At 41.1% G+C, this 15,422-nt stretch overlaps 1 protein-coding gene across 1 annotated transcript in view; it reads left to right on the top strand.

Moving 5' to 3' along the window:
• Positions 1-223: 223 nt before the first annotated feature.
• LOC123750896 (macrophage mannose receptor 1-like) overlaps positions 224-15,422 on the top strand; it is a 60,754-nt gene continuing 45,555 nt past the window's right edge. The window contains exons 1-2 of the mRNA XM_045732998.2: positions 224-521; positions 1,223-1,399. Coding sequence (XP_045588954.1) covers positions 332-521; positions 1,223-1,399 — 367 coding nt within the window. The 5' untranslated portion in view covers positions 224-331. The remainder of the gene's footprint in view (positions 522-1,222; positions 1,400-15,422) is intronic.

Below are 15,422 nucleotides of genomic sequence, written 5' to 3'. Positions count from 1 at the left end.
TGCTCTTAGATAGGAGAAGTAATGTTTTTCTTCGGAGTGGGAAATACCACTTAAATGGAGTAAACGTGTTTAAGCAACTGTTAAATAGTTACGAGGTAACACAATTGGCAGATGCGAGCTAACCTCATTATTCCCAGCTACGTGATACTGGTTACTCCTATGTGTTGTATGAGTAAATTACCCCAGGCAGGAGCATCATTTCCCCGCCGCTCGCTGTTTGGAGAAGACAACGACAGGGGCGTCACTCCTCTCCTACAACCCGAGTGCCAAGTTGGGTGTCTTAGACGTATCTGGGAAGCATCAAGACTGCCTCACCATAGCTAAGATTTACATGGTAACTATGTATTCATTACTTCTCCTGGTGGTGGTGGTGGTGGCTAACGAGCCCGTGTATGAGGACTATTACTGGGAGGAGCTTAGCTCTGCCGAGATCGACTCGCAGATAACGTTACCCCACCAAATTGCCACTCGACGTCAACTGCCCTCAATTACCACACGACGACACGATCAATTCCCTCAAGGTAATTCCTGCATTTGAGAAAATATTTTGACAAATTACGTTTTGCACAATTCCTTACATATATGATATTTGGTTCATGTCACACAAGTTTTTACTAACAGAACCGTTCAAAGAGGTTTAGTTGGTCAAACCCTTTTCGACATATATGTAGAAAACATTTTTAATAACTGCTAAAGTTAGTATAAATTGCACAAAATAAAATTTTATTGCTGCCATAATATTCTAATGTGGTATTAATTTTGACTTCGTTCAGTAGTTAGTATACATAGGTAATGTAGTTTTGTTACAGAGCAGTTTGTTTGTTAAGTTACTTTTGATTACAAGTTTTCTGATTATTCATTTCAATATGCAATATGATTTAAAAACACAGACACTTTCAGATTTGTTAATAACATTAATCCCAACAAACGTGTATAATATGTTTTATTGAACCTTATAGTCCTCAACAATGAATTTAAATATGTACATAGGCCTAACAATACACGTGTACACTTTTACTAACGATGGGCAGAATGCTGTTTCGTTTGTGATGTTTCAATGATTTCTTTGACTGTGATGTTGACAACACTGAACAATTACCATACCTTACAAGGCGTCGTTGACTTGTACTAGAGCAACAAGATAATTATGTTCATCATCTGTCCCAATACACAACCTTAAAATGTTTGTTGTTCATGTTTCTTCAGCGTATTGCTGTTCCAGATCCGACCTGCCCTTACCCATACACTTTGGTTCTGGACGAATGCATCTATTTGAGTACACACACGGTCACGTGGGAGGCGGGTCGTAGGCACTGCAAAGGAATGATGGGCGACTTGGCCACACCCAAATACCTCTACGCCATCAGGTCATTCCTACTGGATGTGGCAAAAGTTGAAGGTTAGTATGGTAAGGGGGAGGGGGAGCGGTGGTGTACTCACGTTGTGCTTCTATGGTCGCACGTCAGCTCCTTGCCTCCCTTTTCGATATTTTTTAGTTATGATTCAATGACTGTTTTATCCGTTTACTCGTCATTTTTTCAGTTAAAATTGTGAATGTAGTTAATTTTAACAAGGGCTAAGTCTAACACAACAATTATTTACAACTCCAGCACTGAAGAAATTATTCCTGATCATTTCTGACTCTTCTGTGTATCCAAGTTTCCATTTAATGTTACGTGTATTTTTTAATAAGATAATTTAATCGTCATAAATTAGCACTTCAGCGTTCACCACACTTATCACCAACACGCCAAACTCCTGTTGATTTATCATTTCCACAACCGAACACCTTCAGTAACTCAGCTGACTTGAGACAGCCTATTATAGGTCATCAATTAATATTACACTTTAACTCTCATTTCAACAAATTCAGTTGTTTCCCGGCTAGAGGCTGAATCCTGCCACTCATTCGTAATTATTATTATTGCACAAAGAAATCATTAACGTGATGCATCAATGAGAAGATCAGTAGATGTCATGAGGAGGATTTCCTGGGAGTCCCCAGCGCCTAGGTTCGAATCCTCTCCATGACTCCTGTTGACTTTCTCATTATTGTTATTGTTATTATTATTAATCTGACATCTTGTCATTTTAGTTAATCTTAATGATTACTGGGTACCACTTTAGCATGCGGTCTTCCTTGCCATTTACACTTTAGTGTGTGATCTACCTGGCCATTTACACTTTATAATGTGTAGTCTAACTGGCCATTTACACTTTATAGTGTGTGATCTACCTGGCCCCTTTATAGTGTGTGGTCTAAGTTGATCTAGATAGGGTTTTGAAATGGTCAAAGGATTGGCAAATGAAGTTTAATGCTGATAAATGTAAAGTTCTGAGGCTAGGTTTTTTGGTGATGATGTTTTTTATGTTCTCTAGGCTGGGTTGAATTGTTTTATGTATCACTGGATGACGAGTTGCCAATTTAGCAATTTCATCAGCTTTTTCATTTAATGGGATTCCAATATGGAATGGGATCCAGTTTAAAGTTATGTTGAGGCCTTTGCCTTTAGCGACTGCTCCTTGATACAAAATGGTGGTAATTATTTCCACATTATCTTTCCACTGTTTTTGTCCTAGTATTTGAAGTGCAGCTTTTGAGTCTGTGTGTATGATTGCATTTTGAGTGTTTTGTGCAATCACATATGCTAATGCCTGTTGTATGGCAAACAGCTCAGTTTGGGTTGATGATACTAGTCCTCCCAGTCTCCAATATGCCTGTACGCTGGTCGTGCAAAGAGCAGCGCCAGCACTCTCATTTTCTGTGTCCACCGATCCGTCTGTGAAGATGTGGGTGGCTCCTGCTACTGCTATGCTATACATTTGCTCTTCTATTATGCGCCTTAGGATTGTCGGATCATAGGCAGCCTTTTTCATTGGGAGACTTTCTATTACTATTTTGAAAGTAGGCTCTTCCCACGGCGCGGAAGGAGTGTAATTTGGGTGTGGATGATCACCCTCTCTATCAAGAATCATGTTTTTTAAATGTAGTCTGTTTAGGACTTTCCCTGCTCTTGCAACCCAAGAGTTTCCATTGTTTTGGCCTAGTCCAACCACCAAGGCCTGCCGTACTGGGATTGGATCAGAAGAAATAATTATCTTACTGATAATTGTAGCTGTCCTTTGTGATATTCTTTCTTGTAGAGAGGGCAAACCCGTCTCCAGTCTAAGAGTTTCAAGCCTGGTCCACATGGGGGCTCCCAGTGCAGCTCTCATAGCATTGTTTTGGGCAACTTCAAGCTTTTTCCACTGTTGGTGTGATAGATTTGTGAGTGCAGGTGCGGCATTGTCGATCACTGATCTGACTCCCTGTACATAGTATGTGCGAAGGACTTGCAGATTGACTCCTCCAGAAAGGGAGGTTAGCGACCTGAGGATTGCCGTCCGGGCCGCAAATCGCTCTCTCAAGTAAGTGACCTAAGCATTAAAATTCATGTGTGTGTCCAGGATGATTCCTAGATACAGATAGGTGTCGACCCATTCTATTGGTTGACCCTGTACTGTGAGTTGGATGTTGGGCTTCGCTATTTTTATGGGCATGGCCTTTGACTTTGAGGGGTTGAGTTTGATCCCAATCTGTTTTGCCTCTTTACTGATGCAGTCTAAGCATTTGGGTGCAAGGCGCGCCGCATCCCTTCCTTTTATGATGATGACAAAGTCGTCCGCGTAGTTTAGCAGCCTGCAGTGATGTGGGAGTTTCAATCTCATTATTCTTTCCATTAAACAGTTGAAGAGAAGAGGGCTAAGAATACCTCCTTGCGGTGTACCATTTTCATGTCTTTTGTACTCAGAGACTGTGCCATGAAGTTTTACTCTTGCTTCTCTGTTTATGAGACAGTTTTTGGTCCAGGAGAGCAGGTTGCCTCTGACCTCTTTGTCAATGAGGCAGCAGAGAATAGCTGGGGCGCTAGCCAGTTCAAAGGCTTTTTCGAGGTCCAGGAATATCAGCATTCCTGGTCTGTCATTCAAGTGGGCTAACAGAGTTGTAATACATTCCACTGTGCCAACCCCTCTTCTATAGGCATACATATCATGGTGCAGTTTAGGCATTTTCCACTCCAGTCTGTTGAGTGCCATTGTTGATGGGCCTGGGATTAGCTGGATCTTTGGGTTTTGGGATCGGCACTATGTCTGCTCTATTCCAAGCAGAAGGTCTAGTTTGAGAAGTCCAGGCTAAATTAATTAACCTTAGGTATGCAGCGTCTCCCTCTGGGCCGAGGTTTCTAATAATTTTATAGGTTATTTTGTCGGCTCCAGGGGATGTATCCTTGGAGTTTTTCTTAGCCCGATTGAGCTCATCCAGTGTGAAGGGGGCATTAGTTTCAGAGACTTCTTCACATGCTGTAAGGATTCTGTGCCACCTTTCTTCCTCTAGTCCGGTCTGTACTGCTAATACATCTGGTGGAAGTTGATTGCTGGCTGCTCTCTCTGCAAACCTGGTTGCCAGTACTTCGGCTTCCTGTTGAGGATTTTTGGGGTGTGGAGCTTTAGGTGTTTTATTCCCTTTGGCCCGGTGAATTTGCTGTCACATCTCTCCGAGAGAGGTGTGTTCATTCAGGTGTGAACACCATTCTAGCCACTTTTGTTCTTTTATTTGTCTGGTCTCTCGATGTACATGTTCCTTGACCTCACAAAGTAAGATCCTGTTGCGGTCACTTGGCTGCTTTTTGTATAGCTTTCTTGTTCTATTGAGTCTATGGTTGAGTTCTTTGACACGTTCGCAATAGTACCAATGATCTTTATGGTGTCCGGTGGACTGTTTTTTCAGTGATGAGGAAGATTGATTGATAAAGATTCAGCCACCCAAGAGGTGGCACGGGCATGAATAGCCCGTACATGATGAGGAAGTAGAGACAGGCAATAAATAGGCACCAGAGATGAGGAGCAAAGTAAGGTGTAGTAGAGGGGCTAGTAGTAGGAACTGTAGAGGGCCTATTGGCCCATACGAGGCAGTTCCTATTATAACCACCGAAAGAGGAGAAAATAATAAGAACATAAGAACAAAGGCAACTGCAGAAGGCCTATTTGCCAACACGAGGCAGCTCCTGTTTATAACCACCCAATCCCACTCATATAAGAACATAATAACATAAGAACAAAGGTAACTGCAGAAGGCCTATTGGCCCATACGAGGCAGCTCCTATCTATAACCACCCAATCCCACTCATATACTTGTCCAACCCGCGCTTGAAACAATCGAGGGACCCCACCTCCACCACGTTACGCGGCAATTGGTTCTACTAATCAACAACCCTGTTACTGAACCAGTATTTACCCAAGTCTTTCCTAAATCTAAACTTATCCAATTTATTCCCATTGTTTCGTGTTCTGTCTTGTGTTGCTACTTTTAATACCCTATTAATATCCCCTTTGTTATGTCCATTCACCCACTTGTAAACCTCTATCATGTCACCCCTAACTCTTCGCCTTTCCAGTGAATGTAACTTAAGCTTTGTTAATCTTTCTTCATATGAAAGATTTCTAATTTGGGGAATTAACTTAGTCATCCTACGCTGGACACGTTCAAGTGAATTCATATCCATTCTATAATATGGCGACCAAAACTGAACTGCATAATCTAAATGGAGCCTAACTAGAGCGAGATATAGTTTGAGAACCACACCAGGTGTCTTGTTACTAACGCGGCGATTAATAAATCCAAGTGTCCGATTTGCCTTATTACGAACATTTATGCATTGATCTTTTTGTTTTAAATTCTTACTAATCATAACTCCCAGATCCCTTTCGCAATCCGACTTCGCAATCTCAACACCATCTAGCTCGTATCTTGTAACTCTATCATCATTACCTAACCTCAGAACTTTACATTTATCAGCATTAAACTGCATCTGCCAATCCTTTGACCATTTCAAAACCCTATCTAGATCAACTTGAAGTGATAGTGAGTCCTCCTCCGAATTAATTTCCCTACCGATTTTCGTATCATCAGCAAATTTGCAAATGTTGCTACTCAAACCTGAATCTAAATCATTTATATATATTATAAACAACAGAGGTCCCAGGACAGAGCCTTGAGGCACTCCACTTACAACATTTTCCCACTCTGACTTGATTCCATTTATACTAACTCTCTGTTTCCTTTGGTATAGCCATGCCCTAATCCAGCTTAATATAGCACCCCCAATACCATGAGACTCTATCTTTTTAATCAGTCTTTCATGTGGCACTGTATCAAAAGCTTTGCTAAAGTCAAGGTACACAACATCACAATCCTTACCACTATCAACTGCCTCGACTATGCTAGAATAAAAAGATAACAAATTTGTTAAACATGAACGGCCATTTATAAAACCATGTTGCGACTCAATTATTAATTTATGTTTTTCAAGATGAAGACGAATTTTATTTGCTATTATAGATTCGAGTAACTTTCCCACAATAGACGTTAGGCTAATTGGTCGATAGTTAGACGCAAGTGATCTATCTCCTTTTTTAAAAACTGGTATCACATTAGCAACTTTCCAAAACTCTGGCACTCTGCCTGACTCTATTGATTTATTAAATATGGTTGACAGTGGGTCACAAAGCTCCTCTTTGCATTCTTTAAGCACCCTGGCAAACACTTCATCCGGCCTTGGGGATTTGTTTGGTTTGAGTTTTACTATTTGTTTAAGAACATCCTCCCTGGTAACTGCTAAACTCGTCAACCTGTCCTCGTCCCCACCCACATAGACTTGTTCGGCTGAAGGCATATTGTTAAGTTCCTCTTTAGTAAATACAGATACAAAATATTTATTAAAAATACTACTCATCTCTTCATCACTATCTGTTATTTGACCTGTCTCAGTTTTTAATGGACCTATCCTTTCCCTAGTCTTAGTACGATATAACTGAAAAAAACCTTTAGGATTTGTCTTTGCTTGCCCTGCTATGCGAACTTCATAGTTTCTTTTTGCTTTCCTTATCTCTTTTTTAACATTTCTAACCAGTTGTACGAATTCCTGTTCTAAAGTGACCTTCCCATTTTTAATCCTTTTGTACCAAGCTCTCTTTTTACCTATAAGGTTCTTCAAATTCTTTGTTATCCACTTTGGGTCATTAGTATTCGATCTATTCAATTTGTATGGTATACTACGTTCCTGTGCTTTGTTTAGAATGTTCTTAAATAAGTTATATATTGAATCCACATCGAAATCCCCATTTAAGTCACCTATCGCTGGGTTCATGTCTCGCTCCAAGACCGGCCCACACCCCATACCCAAGACTTTCCAATCAATTTGACCCAAAAAATTTCTTAGGCTATTAAAATCGGCTTTTCGAAAATCTGGCACTTTAACAGAATTTTCTCCTACTGGTCTATTCCGTTCTATGCTAAATCTGATTTCTTTGTGATCACTGTTACCTAGCTCACTCCCTATTTCGATGTCATTAATTTGTGTTTCCCTGTTAGTTAACACTAAATCTAAAATATTATTTTCCCGTGTTGGTTCCTTAATGTGTTGCGTAAGAAAGCAACCATCAATTAATTCTAGAAAATCTTCTGCTTCACTATTCCCTGTTTTGTTCAACCAGTTTATTCCGCTAAAATTAAAGTCACCCATGACATAAATACTGTTAGATCTAGATGCTCTAGATATTTCATCCCATAGATGCTTTGCTTGCATTCTGTCTAAATTTGGTGGCCTATATATAACTCCTATTATAATATTATTAGCTTTTTCGTTTAATTCTATTCAAATAGTTTCTGTGTGTGGCTCAGTTTTGATTCCCTCTTTGAGACTACATTTCAAATTGTCCCTAACATATATGGCTACTCCACCTCCTCGTCTAATATATCTATCTGTGTGAAATAGTTTAAATCCATTTATTTGATATTCAGCTAATAGTTCTCTATTTTCTACATTCATCCACGGTTCGGTAAGTGCAATAATATCTATTTTTTCTGTGCAGACAAGAGCACTTAATTCGTTAATTTTATTTCTTAGACTTCTACTGTTAGTGTAATATACCCTAAGTGAATTGTTATTTTGAGGCCCTTCTCTTTCCCTGATCATTTTGCCAATTCCTTTCTCCCACAAACACATACTTTTATTACCTCCTTCCTCCAAATCAATTCCCATACCTCTATCTACTAACAGTTTAAACCCAAACAAACACCTCTAACCACTTCTTCCAACGAGTTCGCAACAGCAACAACCCCAGCTCTCGATAGATGCACCCCATCACGAGCATACATTTCATTTCTTCCATAGAAGTGTTCCCAGTTGTCTATGAAAGATATTGCATTTGATTTGCAATATCTTTCCAGCCGGCAATTGACACCAAGTGCCCTCGATATCCATTCATTTCCCACTCCCTTTCATGGAAGAATGCCACATATGATCGGGATTCCTCCCTTGCTCCTAACTAATTCTATGGCTGTTTTATACCTCTGAATCAGTTCCTCACTCCTAACTCGACCAACATCATTTCCTCCCACGCTAATGCAAATAATGGGATTGTTCCCATTTCCAGCCATAATATCATTCATGGTGTTTATAATATCACCAATGCCAGCTCCGGGATAGCAAACCCTTAACCTGTTCCCCCTATCTCTAGCACAAAACGTTCTATCCAAATACCTTATCTGGGAATCTCCCACAACTAAGGTTTGCTTTGCTACTTCCTTTACTCTCTGAGGGGCCTGCGCTTCCTTGCTCTTCGTTGCTTTCCCTTTTGCGCGATCCGCAGTCTCACTACAGCACTCGTCCTCCAAAACGTCAAATGAATTAGAAGTTGCTATGGCGTTTGAAGGGGGCTTTATCAAAGTCTTCTTAAGGCCCCTGTCTTTCACAACTCTCCAAGACGAGGTCCCTTTACTACTGGTCTCCTCCTTCGTTACTTCTCGTTGTTCTTTCAAGAGAAGTAACTCATTTTCCTAATGAGAAGAGGAAAACCAGGGAACGTAGGAGAAGACAATGAACAGAAAAAAGAGAGAAAAGAGAAAGAAAGGAAAGAGAAAGAAAGGTAAATGGAAAGGGTAAGCTTATGTAAGGTCACGTTTGTTAGAAAGATTAGAGCATTTGAGTATATACTGTGAAAGGGAAGAGTCCACAGCCACAAAGCCAGGACTCAAGTTCATGTTGGGTACATTGTGTATTAGAGCCGATTCAACAAGACGGCGTCTGTGTAGAGTAGAGGCAGGAAAGATTATTTTGGAGGAAGACCATTCAATGGGATGATTAGAATCCCTCACAGGGCAGAAGAGAGCATTGTTAGTGTCTGCAGACTTAACACTTCTCTTGTGTTCTTTAAATCTGTCATTCAGTGTACGGCCAGTTTCGCCAAAGTATTGGAGAGGACAAGACGAACAGGAAATAGAGTAGACACCAGCAGCATTAGAAGCAGGAGGAGCAGTGTGAACTAGATTGCTACGAAGTGTGTTAGTTTGATGAAAGGCGAGCTTACTGTCAAGAGGACGAAAGGTATTGGTAAAAGTTTTGAGTTCAGATATGAAGGGAAGGCATAGTACAGTGCTACTAGTGTTGGAAGCAGGTTTAGGATAAAATAAATTTCGTTTAGCTTGAGAGTAGGCACAGTTGATGAAATGCAAAGGGTAACCAAGGCGAGAGAATGATTTGTAGATAAGGGCAATTTCAGAATCAAGAAACTGAGGGTCGCTGATGCGTAGAGCGCGGAGGAAGAGAGAGACGAGGACACTTTTCTTAACAGAAGGAGGATGGTAGGAAAAGAAGTGAATGTACATGCCACTATGCATGGGTTTACGGTAGACAGAGAAAGAGAACCCGGACACAGCTGTGAACGTGAACGTCAAGAAAAGCAAGGAGAGAATTTGATTCTCACTCAACTTTGAAATGGATAGGAGCCAGATTGTTAAGAGAGGAGAGGACAGGCTGGAAAAGACTAAGGTCATGAGGCCATAAAACAAAAATGTCATCAACATAGCGATGCCAGAGAGAGGGACGAGTATCAATAGAAGGAAGAAGAACAGTTTCGAAGTATTCCATGTAGAAATTAGCAAGAACAGGGGAGAGAGGGAAACCCATAGCGACCCCGAAAGTTTGAGTGTAATATTTACCGTTGAAAGAGAAAGAGTTAGAGTCAACACAGAGTCTAATGAGTTCAAGGAAAACGTCAGTGGGAAGCAGGAGAGGAAGGAGGCCCTCAGACGCCTTCTGTCTAAGGAAAGAGAGAACGTCATCGAACGGAACATTAGTAAACAGAGTCGACATCAAGACTAAGCATCTTACAAGAGGATTGCAGGCGCAGTTTTTCTATGAAGTCCTGAGAATGTCGAAGGTGGGCAGGAGAAAAAGTGCCAAGGTAAGGCGTCAGGGTTTTAGCGAGCCAGGAGGCAAGAGGATAGCTGACAGAGCCCCGTGAAGAAATGAAAGGACGAAGAGGAACACCAGGTTTATGAGTCTTAGGAAGACCATAGAAATAAGGAAGAGAAGGGCTTATTCTTATAATCTTTCCTGCCTCTACTCTACACAGACGCCGTCTTGTTGAATCAGCTCTAATACACAATGTACCCAACATGAACTTGAGTCCTGGCTTTGTTGCTGTGGACTCTTTCCTTTCACAGTATATACTCAAATGCTCTAATCTTTCTAACAAACGTGACCTTACATAAGCTTACCCTTTCCATTTACCTTTCTTTCTCTTTCCTTTCTTTCTCTTTTCTCTCGTTTTTCTGTTCATTGTCTTCTCCTACGTTCCCTGGTTTTCCCCTTCTCATTATTTTCTCCTTCTCTTTCTGTGGTTATAATAGGAACTGCCTCGTATGGGCCAATAGGCCCTCTACAGTTCCTACTACTAGCCCCTCTACTACACCTTACTTTGCTCCTCAGCTCTGGTGCCTATTTATTGCCTGTCTCTACTTCCTCATCATTTACGGGCTATTCATGCCCGTGCCACCTCTTGGGTGGCTTAATCTTTATCAATCAATCTTCCTCATCACTGAAAAAACAGTCCATCGGACACCATAAAGATCATTGGTACTATTGCGAACGTGTCAAAGAACTCAACCATAGACTCAATAGAACAAGAAAGCTATACAAAAAGCAGCCACGTGACCGCAACAGGATCTTACTTTGTGAGGTCAAGGAACATGTACATCGAGAGACCAGACAAATAAAAGAACAAAAGTGGCTGGAATGGTGTTCACACCTGAATGAACACACCTCTCTCGGAGAGATGTGACAGCAAATTCACCGGGCCAAAGGGAATAAAACACCTAAAGCTCCACACACCTTAAGGATCCTCAACAGGAAGCCGAAGTACTGGCAACCAGGTTTGCAGAGAGAGCAGCCAGCAATCAACTTCCACCAGATGTATTTGCAGTACAGACCGGACTAGAGGATGAAAGGTGGCACAGAATCCTTACAGCATGTGAAGAAGTCTCTGACACTAATGCCCCCTTCACACTGGATGAGCTCAATCGGGCTAAGAAAAACTCCAAGGATACATCCCCTGGAGCCGACAAAATAACCTATAAAATTATTAGAAACCTCGGCCCAGAGGGAGACGCTGCATACCTAAGGTTAATTAATTTAGCCTGGACTTCTCAAACTAGACCTTCTGCTTGGAATAGAGCAGACATAGTGCCGATCCCAAAACCCAAAGATCCAGCTAATCCCAGGCCCATCTCTCTCCAAAGCTGTGCAGCCAAGACGGCTGACAGAATGGCACTCAGCAGACTGAAGTGGAAAATGCCTAAACTGCACCATGATATGTATGCCTATAGAAGAGGGGTTGGCACAGTGGAATGTATTACAACTCTGTTAGCCCACTTGAATGACAGACCAGGAATGCTGATATTCCTGGACCTCGAAAAAGCCTTTGAACTGGCTAGCGCCCCTGCTATTCTCTGCTGCCTCATTGACAAAGAGGTCAGAGGCAACCCGCTCTCCTGGACCAAAAACTGTCTCATAAACAGAGAAGCAAGAGTAAAACTTCATGGCACAGTCTCTGAGTACAAAAGACATGAAAATGGTACACCGCAAGGAGGTATTCTTAGCCCTCTTCTCTTCAACTGTTTAATGGAAAGAATAATGAGGTTGAAACTCCCACATCACTGCAGGCTACTAAACTACGCAGACGACTTTGTCATCATCATAAAAGGAAGGGCTTGCGGCGCGCCTTGCACCCAAATGCTTAGACTGCATCAGTAAAGAGGCAAAACAGATTGGGATCAAACTCAGCCCCTCAAAGTCAAAAGCCATGCCCATAAAAATAGCGAAGCCCAACATTCAACTCACAGTACAGGGTCAACCAATAGAATGGGTCGACACCTATCAGTATCTTGGAATCATCCTGGACACACACATGAATTTTAATGCTGAGGTCACTTACTTGAGTGAGCGAACTGCGGCCCGGACGGCAATCCTCAGGTCGCTAACCTCCCTTTCTGGAGGAGTCAATCTGCAAGTCCTTCGCACATACTATGTACAGGCAGTCAGATCAGTGATCGATTATGCCGCACCTGCACTCACAAATCTATCACACCAACAGTGGAAAAAGTTTGAAGTGGCCCAAAACAATGCTATGAGAGCTGCACTGGGAGCCCCCATGTGGATCAGGCTTGAAACTCTTAGACTGGAGACGGGTTTGCCCTCTCTACAAGAAAGAATATCACAAAGGACAGCTACAATTATCAGTAAGATAATTATTTCTTCTGATCCAATCCCAGTACGGCAGGCCTTGGAGGTTGGACTAGGCCAAAACAATGGAAACTCTTGGGTTGCAAGAGCAGGAAAAGTGCTAAACAGACTACATTTAAAAAACATGATTCTTGATAGAGAGGGTGATCATCCACACCCAAATTATACTCCTTCCGCGCCGTGGGAAGAGCCTACTTTCAAAATAGTAATAGAAAGTCTCCCAATGAAAAAGGCTGCCTATGATCCGACAATCCTAAGGCGCATAATAGAAGAGCAAATGTATAGCATAGCAGTAGCAGGAGCCACCCACATCTTCACAGACGGATCGGTGGACACAGAAAATGAGAGTGCTGGCGCTGCTCTTTGCACGACCAGCGTACAGGCATATTGGAGACTGGGAGGACTAGTATCATCAACCCAAACTGAGCTGTTTGCCATACAACAGGCATTCGCATATGTGATTGCACAAAGCACTCAAAATGCAATCATACACACAGACTCAAAAGCTGCACTTCAAATACTAGGACAAAAACAGTGGAAAGATAATGTGGAAATAATTACCACCATTTTGTATCTTAGAGCAGTCGCTAAAGGCAAAGGACTCAACATAACTTTAAACTGGATCCCATCCCATATTGGAATCCCATTAAATGAAAAAGCTGATGAAATTGCTAAATTGGCAACTCGTCATTCAGTGATACATAAAACAATTCAACCCAGCCTAGAGAACATAAAAAACATCATCACCAAAAAACTCTCACATCTCAACAAAGCCTACCTACACCAGAGAATAGCTGAAGTTTCGCCATCTGCAACATGGTATCTTCAGGCAACCAAATTAGAAAGGTTAAATATCCCAAAAGGAATCCACAGGGAAATGGTAGTTAGGCTATATAGACTACGTCTAGGTTACAGATGCAACTGGGAGATTGGTGAACCCTGACAGAGAGAGTGCATCATCTACCAAACTGTCACAGAAAAGCCATTACTTCACTATCTTCTGGAATGTGAAGCAACCAATGACCTTAGAAGAGCTTTAAGAGTTCCTGAATCATGCAGTGGCCACCCTGAAGCCATCAACACAGCCACTCTCCTGGTCAACAAAGGTGTCCAGCAGCTGGACACCCTCATAAAGACTGTGAAGCAGTATCCTCCCCCGCGATAACAGCTTGATGGTTAAATGCAACCTCAGAATACTGAGAAAAAAAAATTGTACCACTTACGGGCTATTCATGCCCGTGCCACCTCTTGGGTGGCTTAATCTTTATCAATCAATCAATTCCTCATCACAATCGACTTGAGAATGGTCCAGGACGGACCGAAACGTCGTCGTTCCTTCACATTCTAGTGTGTGGTCTAGTCATCTAACCAGAGTAAGAAATAGCTGAAGAGTAATACCGTGTGTCTTGTTACTAACGCTTCTATTTAAAAAATAACAGTGTCCTATTTGCCTTATTACGCACATTAATGCATTGATTTTTTGGTTTTAAATTCTTACTAATCATAACTCTCAAATCTCTTCGCAATCTCAACACCTTCTAGCTTGTATCTAGTAACTCATTATTTTATTGACTCAAAACCTTACATCTGACAGCATTAAACTTCATCTGCCTATCTTTTGATCATTTCAAAAAACTATTTAGATCGTCTTGAAGTAATAGTGAGTCTTTTTCTGTGTTTATTTCCCTCTGAAATATAATATATATATATATATATATATATATATATATATATATATATATATATATATATATATATATATATATATATATATATATATATATATATATTATTAAATATGACCGAAAAAGTAAGATTAATAATTCTAACACGAATTTTCTCAATCTTTCGTACATTACGCTTCACTGTTGGAGGTAAATCAAAAATCACTTCTCCAAAATTCATTTTTATTTCTAGTCTGACGCGACACGGGCGCGTTTCGTAAAACTTATTACATTTTCAAAGACTTCACAAATACACAACTGATTAGAACTTACGTATCTCTGATTTTATATCTACATTTGAGTGAGGTGGGAGGGGTGATGTGGCATTAACACAAGACAGAACAAGAGGGGATATTAATAGGGTATTAAAAGTATCAACACAAGACAGAACAGAAACAATGGGTATTGAATAGAAGTGTTTGTAGAAAGCCTATTGGTCCATATTTCTTGATGCTTCTATATTGGAGCGGAGTCTTGAGGTGGGTAGAATATAGTTGTGCAATAATTGGCTGTTGATTGCTGGTGTTGACTTCTTGATGTGTAGTGCCTCGCAAACGTCAAGCCGCCTGCTATCGCTGTATCTATCGATGATTTCTGTGTTGTTTACTAGGATTTCTCTGGCGATGGTTTGGTTATGGGAAGAGATTATATGTTCCTTAATGGAGCCCTGTTGCTTATGCATCGTTAAACGCCTAGAAAGAGATGTTGTTGCCTTGCCTATATACTGGGTTTTTTGGAGCTTACAGTCCCCAAGTGGGCATTTGAAGGCATAGACGACGTTAGTCTCTTTTAAAGCGTTCTGTTTTGTGTCTGGAGAGTTTCTCATGAGTAGGCTGGCCGTTTTTCTGGTTTTATAGTAAATCGTCAGTTGTATCCTCTGATTTTTGTCTGTAGGGATAACGTTTCTATTAACAATATCTTTCAGGACCCTTTCCTCCGTTTTATGAGCTGTGGAAAAGAAGTTCCTGTAAAATAGTCTAATAGGGGGTATAAGTGTTGTGTTAGTTGTCTCTTCAGAGGTTGCATGGCTTTTCACTTTCCTTCTTATGATGTCTTCGATGAAACCATTGGAGAA

This window comes from Procambarus clarkii, chromosome 4 (assembly GCF_040958095.1).
Source record: "Procambarus clarkii isolate CNS0578487 chromosome 4, FALCON_Pclarkii_2.0, whole genome shotgun sequence".
Lineage (NCBI taxonomy): Eukaryota > Metazoa > Arthropoda > Malacostraca > Decapoda > Cambaridae > Procambarus > Procambarus clarkii.
This window is presented reverse-complemented; position numbering and strand designations above follow the sequence as displayed.